At 39.7% G+C, this 10935-nt stretch overlaps 1 protein-coding gene across 1 annotated transcript in view; it reads right to left on the bottom strand.

Annotated features, from left to right (window-relative positions):
* Positions 1 to 4620: 4620 nt before the first annotated feature.
* The window catches only part of LOC101857395 (ecdysone-induced protein 78C), a gene marked incomplete in the record, with an annotated part of 70423 nt that continues 64108 nt past the window's right edge, over positions 4621 to 10935 (bottom strand). The window contains 4 exon segments of the mRNA XM_013079847.2: positions 4621 to 6069; positions 7204 to 7309; positions 7786 to 7949; positions 10124 to 10268. Coding sequence (XP_012935301.1) covers positions 5789 to 6069; positions 7204 to 7309; positions 7786 to 7949; positions 10124 to 10268 — 696 coding nt within the window.

Raw genomic sequence — 10935 nt, 5'->3', positions numbered from 1 at the left:
CAAAGTAACAACAAATAACAAGTATACAAGAAATATCCGTCTCCCACAGAGGACTTTGTTACACCAACAGGAACTAATCTATCAACAATCTGTCTCTCTTTCTCGCATTCCAGGAATAAAAAGCTGTCACAGTGAGCTTCCTCTCATCATGCACACTTCACACTAATTGTGTAGTGTTATATAGTTTCAGGTATGCATGCACTCATACACACGCCTAAGTACACACACACACACACACACACACACACACACACACGTGAACAAAACACAACATGCATGCATGCGCACATACAAAAAAACAAAATCACACATACTCACACACATGCACGCACACACATACACACTCGTTAATACACACATACTTCATGAACATCAATACCAGGGTATAAATGCTGCTGGTCCCTGAGCAATGCCTTTTATAATGAGTACAAAAAAAATGGGCTAACCGAAGGATAGCCCAGCATAAATGCATGACTGACAATAACAATTATTTTGTGCTCTCATGACAATCACAAAGCTTATTGACTTTACAATCCTTGTTTTAAAGGAGAAACAAAAAGAAAAAAAGCCCATTACGTTCACAACCATTCATCCTTTGCAAAAAAAGCTGTTTTCATCTGCCATATTTACTGGGGCCTAGTTATTAGCGTCCAAAAGGACAGGATTATATCATGTGAATAAAAAACTGGATACAAATTTTCATACAGACAAAAAAGTGTGCATCCAAGATTTCCAAAATGTCTGAAATATTCAGAAAAGTGGCACCCGTACTTTTTACTTCACATAAATTCCCAACTTAATTTTCACAAAAGCAGGCAAAGTTTACACAAAATGAGCCATATCAACACTGGCAATTTTTTTCCCTTCCAGATATTTTTTCTCTCCGCTCTGAAATATGAAATTCCACAGGGAGAGAAGTCTACATTTTCTATAACATCCAGGATTCTAACACATACATACAATATTTCTCTTTCTCAACACAAATGCACACCAAAAAGAAGCAAAAAAATTACAGTCAGGTTGTACTAAAACATATATCCTAGTTGCACAAATAATACCACATTGTTTTTTGAGGGTTAGAATTCCAGCAGGCCTGAAATAAAATGCAAAAAGAAAGGTTAGAATTGACTTGAGTTCAGCTTTTCAGTAAGTTGTTGCTTGGAAACAAAAGGCAAGCATTAAAGACTCTCCAGAATAATTGGTCAAGTGGACTAAACTTTGAACAGCTTATTTAAGTCTCAAAAGAATATTCCTAATTCCTGTCTCAATACAGAAAACGTAAGTATATGTATCAACAACAAAGACTAGCAATCATGCTACATAGAAGTAAAACTTTTCATAAGAAGAAGCCCTGACCAACCAGGTTCTTTCAAACCATAGAAAAATAAGCTAAAACAATTGCGAAACTAATGCGTAGCAGAAATTCTGTCCTACACTTGGGTACACGCCAAAAGCAACAACCTGTGGCTACCATCTGCTTTTCAATAGAAACAAGTATTTTCTAATCCTGAGAGGTTAGTGTTTGGCGGGCACTTTGGTGTGGTCTTCCCCTACTTTCCTACCAAACATGCATTGTTGCATTGTCATTATCTCTCCTCCTTTTTTTCTTGGTATGTTACAAGCCAATAACACCTTTAATCTTCGGCACTTATATAACACATTTGTGTTGCTAGTGCCACAAAACTTACTAACACTAAAAAAATCCTGAGAGTCTTGATAACAGAAAACTTTCATCTCGTTCTGTAACAAAGAGAACCACATTGGTGGACCTAGACATAGCTTTGTTAGTCAGATGCTGAGGTCCATAAAACATAACCTTCTCACAAGGGAGAGCAGCAGCAAAAAGCTTTGTGGGGTATCAGCGTGAGAGCGATCACCTGGACATTGCATAGTACAACAAGCACTAGGAACATGATCAGTTTTACAACCCATCACAATGTCTTCCAAGCACAGATATGGATTTTTTTTTTAAAGTATGTATACACTCATGGCACTGACATTTATATCAATAATCAGGGCTCACAAATATATTATAATTGATTTACCGGGGGCTGAAAAAAATCCTAAGATTCTTGTGCACAGAAACATCAATGACAGTGCTCAAAATCTCATCAAGTATGGGTTTCAAACATGAGTTGAACCCCAAAAAGACAAATATATATATTTATATATATATAGATCTATAGATCAATAGACAGTTATAAAAGCAACCAGCTCTGCCATAAATTTACAAAGAAAATATAAAATATGAACTTAAATCCCTCAGCGTATGTGACGTCTGTGCCAAAATGACCAGCGCCAACATTAAACACACTTCATTCTGTGAGATTACAGCCAGTCGTTTTGGTCCTTGGCTTCAATAAAAGTTACAAAACCCTAAGACTTGCTCAAAAGGAATATGCTACACCACTGGAGAGAAAACTGTATGGCAGCTTTGAGGATCTAAAGAGAAACTGCACAATTTGTGTGCACCACCGGATTGACTGTCCATCATCAAGCATGAAGACGAAGAAACTTAAAGGGTCACCCCCTAAAAGGTCACCCAAAGACCTTACAAATCGGAAACTACTACAAAGATCTCTTTTGCAGCATCAGTCCCCAGTTCATTGAAATTTCTTTTTGATCACTTTTTGTACACACAAAAACAACCTTACTTTCCAAAAAAGCTGGAAGCGGTTCTAACCGATTTCACATAAATAAATTCTTTTTTAACCCTGCAGGGTAAATAAACTAATAAGGAGAGGAAACCTTTGTTACTTCACTGGAAAAAAAAATACATTTTTTTGCACTGGGAAAAAAATGTATGGTTGAACATTCAAAACTTACACTGGGAACCTTCATTCAAAATCCAGGCAGCCTGTCTGGTGCATGGAATCCTGAGTGCTTCATTTTGTGACTGTATGGAACCAACACCTATGCATGCATATGTGTGAACATATTTGTGTCTGAAGAGCCAGGACATAAAGAAGTTGGTGTAAAAATATCAAATGAAGTCCCTTTTGTATACTACTATTATATTTCATTGTCAAATGGCCAGAACACTGTCGCGAAGCAGGATATCTTAATCTATTCAGTGCAATATTTACTTGAGGCATCATCATTGTAGTGTCTGATGAAAATTTACCCTACAGTACCAAAGTCCGCCTGAATGTGGTCAGGACCACACTTATTTTTCTGCATTAGGCCCCTTGTCCACTGCGGTTTTTCGTCACTTGCAGGCCAGGCTCACATGCAAATGAGCTTGTTTTCGTCACTTGCAGTCCAGGCTCACATGCAAATGAGCTTGTTTTCGTCAGTCACCGACTTCCTTCGCCCGAGTACGCGATTTTCCTGCATGCACACTTTTTCGTCAGCCATACTGGCGACTAAGAAAGCCTCGATTCGACTCATTTTGGAAGGAAACTTGCATCTTTAAGTACATTTTTGCTTCTTCATTGCACTTTACAAAATCAATAAAGTTGTATCTCATTATAATATGTTGTACAATAGTAGATTTGCGCTGAAAAACTGCAAAAAATGGAATTAAAGCACTTGGCCTAGATTACTTCATTCTCAAGATAGCTTTGGCCTCCCGCCGTGTGTAGTTCACTCATCACACCAACATGGTTCTCACCACTAGATCTAGTACACATCCCTCCTTCTCACTACAGACTCTACAATCTTGTGTTAATTTCGAGACTAGATCTAGTCTAGACCTACAGGTACAACAATAGGCACTCCAGTACAATTGCGGTCCCGTTTGTTTACATGATGGCCATTGTGGGAGTGAATCTAGATCTAGATCATCTAGATCTCTCTAGATTCTATATTGCCAAGATAATCTATCTCTAGATATAGATCTACATATCTAGATCTAGATCTAAATTAGATATAATTTAAATTCAGTTTAGATCTAAATAAGAAACACGTTAAAAAAAACAACTACAGGGGGTACTTACGCTAAGTGTGATTTAGTGCAAACGGGGCCGCAATTGTACAGGAGTGCCCTACAATAGTTTATTATTTATCTTACCAGGACCCTTGATCGGCATCGAGTTTAGACTTAGAAGCTGATACGTGTTCTAGATGTTATCACTACTATCGGTGATTCAGTCACAACTAGGTTCGATCTAATATAGAATCGAACTGTCAAAAAGGAATTGTCACTCACGTCTGCTGGGCAAAAAATATATTATATCTATAAGGCTAAAATGTATGCCAGGGATAGATTTTAGCCTTTGCGTAATTTTTTAAAAAGCAGTCTATTCTAGCCCTATATTATAAGGCCTTTTCAACACACCAGAGACAACGCCGATACCCATAGGTGATAATCGCCTATGGCTGTGCTGTCTGTGACACATAACACACTGGGGTAAAAATAGCCTTGCTGTCGCGCTGCCGCTTGCATGAGCCTGGCCAAGGTCTGACACGGTGGATGAGGATCGTTTTGAGCCGGCTCTACACCACGCAAAAACTTAGTAAATTAGCCTGGCCTGGAAGCGACCTTATTTTGGTGGACGCGGGGGCTTAATGATCAGCTCGAGATAAAAAGGAAGATATATTATTATATATATCCGGGAGGCTTAAGGGTCAACTTTTAGAAAAATCGTAGTTTCAAGCAGATTTAGGAACTCATTTTGATTTTTTCTCTTTGTTATCAGTCACCCGTTTCTTGTGTATTAAATCTGTTTTCACGCATTTTTTGAGCGCCCCCTTAGCATAAATTTCAGGCAAAAGGCATTCAACACACTGCAAGACTAGAGACCCTTTATGGGATGAAAAGGCTGAATCCAACCTAGCACTCATGATCACAATAGGGTACAATTTTTTTAATTGACTCGAGATTTTTAAAATCTGATACCAGATGAAGTATTCAAGGAACTACACATGCTTTATTCAAGCCTGAATTTCCAGCCACTTCTCCCATGGTCAACCACCAAAAGAGACTGAAAAAAGACATCAAATAAAAAAGTCAACCACATTTTAACGGATTCCCTCTATCCCCCCCTCAGGTCTCCGTTCCGAGAACTTCTAAACTTATAGCTCTTCACTTCTCATACAACCACTGTTCCAGATCTCCTAGCACTTAAAATCTGTCTCTGTGACGCAGTAAATAAATTAAGCTAACACATGGACATTCAGGTTTAAAAATCAAGAGTTAGCCTCCGCTTTACCTCAACCTTCATGGAATGCCTTCAGCATTGGGTCTAGACTGGGCAGTTGTTGTTTTTTTTTGGGGGGGATAATCAGATGCTTCACCTTTAAACTCACCTGAATACCTGAATCCCACCTGGTAGGGAGCTTAACTCCACTGTTAAAAGAAATTCATCAGTCAAGTAGTTGACTTATGTGGGAGGAGTTCTTTTCCCACTCGAAAAACACAAGTATGGCACGTGTTGTATTGAGGAATTATTCTACTAAAAATAGTTTAACATCGGTATTTATAAAGTCATAGATCACCAAACCTAGACATGTCTTGCTTAATCCGTTTACTGCCAACCTATGAACAATAAACTTAGCGGGCAGCCTGGAAAAGTGCCAAGGAATAATTGCGAGGTGGTCAAAATATCCACCAACTTCCATCTCATGGTATAAAGAGTGGAGCAAGGTTCACAGGGATGGCCACAACTACCACTAAAATGCTCTTCAATCTGTAATTACAAATAAAACCTTCACAATTTCTTGTCCAAGCTCACATGGTAAAAAAAGAATCCCAAATTCAGGGTAAAATCCTGAGAATGTCCCTTGGTGGGCAAAATAGGCTGTATTTTGTCCCAGGTAAAAGGAGTGGGGAGGGGTGGTGGTCTTCTCAGGTGCTCTGTGGTGGGAGAGGCTCCACCTGGTTTTTCGGGATGTCGTAGATCTCAGCAAAGAGGGGCGGTAGGCTGGCACGGTGCCACTGCATACGGTACCAGCGCAGCAGGTCGTGGTGCTGAGAGCCAAGAGTGCGAAGCTCCGGTAGCTTCATGATGACTGCTGCAAAGAGGTTTTCCTCTGTCGAGTGGTTGCGGCTCACCTGCAGCTTGAGGGCTTCCACCAGCCGGTCCTGTATCCGCTCTACCGACTGAGGGTCTGACAGACCCTGCCGATCTGAACCAGGGTTAGAAAAATGGGACTATGAATTAGTGTAAGTTTTAAATTTAGTTTTAGTGAAAGTTTTACAGCACTTACAACACAAATACGTCATAGTTCAGAGGTGTTATGAGAGAGTAACATACAAAGAAAAGAAGGAGGAGAGATAAGTCTTAGTAGAGATTTTACGGCGCTCATAACTGCATAAGGTCATATGAGTGCCAAGGGGAGGATGTCAACAGAAAAGTCCTTACAGGGAATCAAACTTACTCTGCTCACCTCTTTAGCTTCAACAGCAAAAAGTCTGCTTCAACTATCAAGGCACCCCGGAAATAGTGGGTCACAAGAGTGTGACAAACATACAAAAGAAGTAGAGGAAAATGACGATAGTATTTGGAAAGACAAAGCAGCAGTTCTCTGTTGTAGTTCAGGAACAGTTGGATCAGCCCATTTAAAATTCTACTGTGCATTAGAACGAGAAATGTCCCCCCTTTGGGAATGGCCTAAAGACACTTCAGTCAGTGGCACCGCCCATGGTTTATTTGTTTTAGTAGAGGTTTTAAGGCGCTCGCAACTGCATAAGGTCATATGAGCGCCAGAAGATTAGAGGTGTTACAAGAGAGTAACAAAACATAAAAAAGAAGGAGGGGAGATAAGGACGATAGATGTTTAATAGGAAAGAAGAAGCAAACCACACCAGAGCACCCGCCAACCACCCACACCGCCCAGGGGGGTGGAGGAGAGATAAGAACAACAGAAGTTTGATAGGAAAGAAAGAGCAAACCATATCAGAGCATCCGCAAACCACCCAATGGTGTAAGTTTACATCAGACCTGACAAGAAAGCCACACATACTAGGACATCTACAGACGGGATAAACCACAGTATCTTAACTGCACAATAAAAATGATCACATTAATGGTTGGGGGTAGAGGCATTGGCTGTGAAATGGAATGGTACTATTGAGATATATGAGTGAAAGACAGTACATGAGTGCGAAACAGTCTGCCAAGTGGTGCATACTTTTAAGAACCGAGATGAAATGGGAATGAGGTGGCCTGTCAACAGGTCCACCCTCAATAATGTAAGCCTTCAACCAGAAGAGATGTGAAACTATCAACCATCACTTCATCTGATTACAATCAAACTTACCAGCTGTGGCTAGCACGATGCCCGTGAAGAGGCCGATCTCAGTGTCGTTGAGACAGAGCGTGTTGAAACCTGTGCTCACTTCAAACATGGACGTCACAAAATCTGGCTGTAGACACACAGAAAATGAAACATTTATATTTCCAAAGTCTGCAAAACTTTCAAGAGTAATGTGAAATGGAAAAGACAAATTGTAAAATAATTAAAGGACATTTTCGCAACACTCTCAAATATGACACTAAATTCCTAGACCGAAGTAGAACTGCAAATGCATTTTAACAATTCATTCATACTACAAATAGGTCACTGCCCAATTCTTTGCTAGGAAAAATTAAAGAGAAAAATCTTGGGGTAACAAAATCATACCTACAGAAATCTAAACAAAATCTAAATTCTCATTAAAAATCTGGACATATAATATATCCACAAAGCATATAGCTTCTTCAGTCTGGAACCTTGAAATCGGAAAAATTAACCATCGGAACAAAATACTATCCCTCTCTCCCCTTCCACATTATAACAGCTAATAAAAACCCTCTCTTTTCCCTCATCATTGTCACAACTATATGCAAATCCAGCAATTACCGTGTAGACTACAGCCAGTTCCTGTCGGGGTATAGAACTGCCATCCTCAAACACAATCACATTCTCCTCCTTGCTCATCATACGAGACATGCGTGTCAGCCAGATCTCAAAGAAACCCGTCTTGATCAAGATCAGCTGGTCGTCCTGGGATAACTCTGGAAAACCTGAAAAAATTGATGGTAAACTATACTTTATGAAAACTTTAAAAGCTTTCAAACAACATGTCTACGGAGAATTTTATTAATAAAATGGACAGAGTTTATCCAAAATAATGAAGTATTGGAAAGAGCTGGGATTGAAGATATCAATACAGCCAGAAAAAGAAGATGGAGATATCCGGGACATGTTTTGGGAATGCCAGAGGCAAGACTGCCCTATCAGACATGGTACTGGAGACCAAACGCAAAGCTAGAGGGAGTGGCCAGGGACAGCCAAGTGTGGCATCGACTGCTCTCTGTCTTATATACCTGACAATACAGGGATAGAGTAAGAAAGTAATAACAATAATAATAGATTGCATTTATATAGTGCTCTTTCCCATATAGGTATAAGCTCTGAGCTTATATAAGTAACAGTTTGAGTGTGAATATGAATAAAGAGAAGCACACCCACACCATAACAATCATTTACAACTGGGAAAAAGGAATACAGACACACAGACAGACAGAAGCAGGAAAGGGATGGTTAAGAAGTAGGATCTCTCACAGGCGCCCATTAAGCAACAGAAAAACAATGGCTTACTGATACCATTTAGAAAATTTAGGAGGTATGTTTAAAAAAAAAATTGTTCCCTTTATAGATGCACCTTTAATCACAGAGAATATTCTAGATTATCTCACTTTTAGGAGAACACGATGTTGAACAGCTTTTCTTTAAACTTGGTGTTGATTACATAATTTACCCACAGCTATGATCCTTTGATTTACAGAGGTCGCAAGCTGAGAGCCATCTTGTCTTAACTCAAATTTCCAACTTTTGGGAGTATTTACGACAGGCTGTTGTCAAGGATGTACAAAAATCTTCCTTTTAAGCCCTACATTGTTATGATCAATGCCTCATGTTCCATAATACGTCTCTCTTTTGCAGTAACTCCCACTTTCGAAACTGGAATTCCGAGCTTTTAAAGGGATTTATATCGAAACCAGAAAAAAGAGGAGTTTGAGCAAGAAAGCATTAAGTATAACAATAATAACATAACAATGGCCATTCAGTGCTGGAAGAAAACAGACAGAAAGAGACACAATATAATGATGGTAAAAAAGTAGGACCCATTAAAGGTAGGACATATAAGAAGCGCACCTTGAAACCTTCAACAACCATAAAAGAAAGCGACAGCAAACACCATAGAGTTAGGAAAAAAAGACAGACGGAGCAAATACTTGTATCCTACATCGGACAATCCGCCCCACTGGGGATCAGGAATCAAGCCATCATTTCTCCTAGATGTGCACAAATACATGAACAAGCCTAAACATAATGTGAAGCCTGCTGACAAAAAGAGTTACTTCTCAGATTCGAGCCCTAAGAAAATAGATACATCACGCTTGTTGGTGAAGTTTTTACAATTTATAAGTAGGAAATAATAAAAGACACGTTATACTTTAAAAATACGGCATTAATAGAAAAAATCTATAAATTTGGCTAATATCTCTATTTATTTGTGTATTGCGAGAAGTGACTCATTTTGTCAGCACACCTCAAATATACATTGAGAAAGTTGGGGAGAAGGCAGGACGTAAGAAAGAGCACATACTACATGCCACTGACATAGGCACCCATTTGCAGGTTTCAACCACACTGTATTATGGAAGGCAGGAATTGAAAGGCCAGTTACATTTATGTAAAAGTGTTTGAGTGCAAGTATGTAGTGTGAGAAAGAAAGAGAGGCAGACAAAAGAAAAGAAAAAAGAAAGAGAACATGAGAGTGGCAAAGCAAAAGAGAATGAAAGACAGAAACAAACAAACAAATTAAAAAGAGAAAGAAAAGGAAAAGGCAAACAAACCTACAGAAAAAAGAAAGAGAGAAAGAGAGATAGAGATAGAGAGAGAGATATGGACAGACAGACAGACAGACAGACAGACAGACAGACAGACAGACAGACAGACAGACAAAGACAGAGGGTGTGTGTGTGAGAGAGAGAGAGAGAGAGAGAGAGAGAGAGAGAGAGAGAGACATAACCATATCTAAACAAGACACGCAGGCACACATAAGAGAATAACACTAATGAAAAGGTAAATAACCAGCAAGAAAGAGCTTCGTCCACTTGTGAGAGCGGGTACATGCACATGGCTGCTTCCAGATGGCAGACACTTCCGACCACAAAACAGCTCAACTCACTTGGTACCCGTTTGGAGAACTCGACCACACTGTGAATGGACGGCGTGACTAGCGAGGCCAGCTGCTGCCACATGAGAAGCCGCTGCATATCCACCTCCTCATTGCTGAATTGCAACTCGCCACTGGGGATGTGGAACTTGGTCATCTGGAAGGAGAGAATATAAAAGTGTAAGTGTAAGAGTAAAAGTAACAGTGAGTGTAAGGGTAAGTATTAGTGTAAGGGTAAGTATAAGTGTAAGGGTAAGGGTAAAAGTAAGTGTGAGTGTAAGTGTGAGTGTAAGTGTAAGCGTAACTGTCAGTGAAAGTGTCAGTGTATGTGTAAGAATATGTGCAAGTGTATGTGTAAGTGTATGTGTAAGAATATGTGCAAGTGTATGTGTAAGTGTATGTGTAAGTGCAAAAGCAAGGCAAGTAAGTGTAAGTGTGTATGGGTTTAATGTCCCTATAAACACTAATGTCCATCCCAGATCGGACCGGGAGAAAATAGAGGGGAAAAGGAGAAACAGAGGTTTTCTATTGGTCCCCTGAGAGAAATTTGGGACAGCCATATGTATCACATTTTGGTAATGACACTTTCTCTTTGTCTTCTCAGTCACAAACACACAACAGCAGTGTACTGCTAGAAGTTGGTCTTTATAACAACACAGGGTTTGGAGGAGGAAGAGGAGAGTGAAAAATAGATGGGGAGCAAAAGGCAGAAAAGAAAGAGTGAGAGACAAAGGTAGATGGAGCAAGAGAGAGGGAAAGAAAGATGAAGAAGTGAGAGAGAGAGAGAGAGAGAGAGAGAGAGAGAGAGAGAGAGAGAGAGAGAG

This window comes from Aplysia californica, unplaced genomic scaffold (genome assembly GCF_000002075.1).
Source record: "Aplysia californica isolate F4 #8 unplaced genomic scaffold, AplCal3.0 scaffold00066, whole genome shotgun sequence".
Classification (NCBI taxonomy): domain Eukaryota; kingdom Metazoa; phylum Mollusca; class Gastropoda; order Aplysiida; family Aplysiidae; genus Aplysia; species Aplysia californica.
This window is presented reverse-complemented; position numbering and strand designations above follow the sequence as displayed.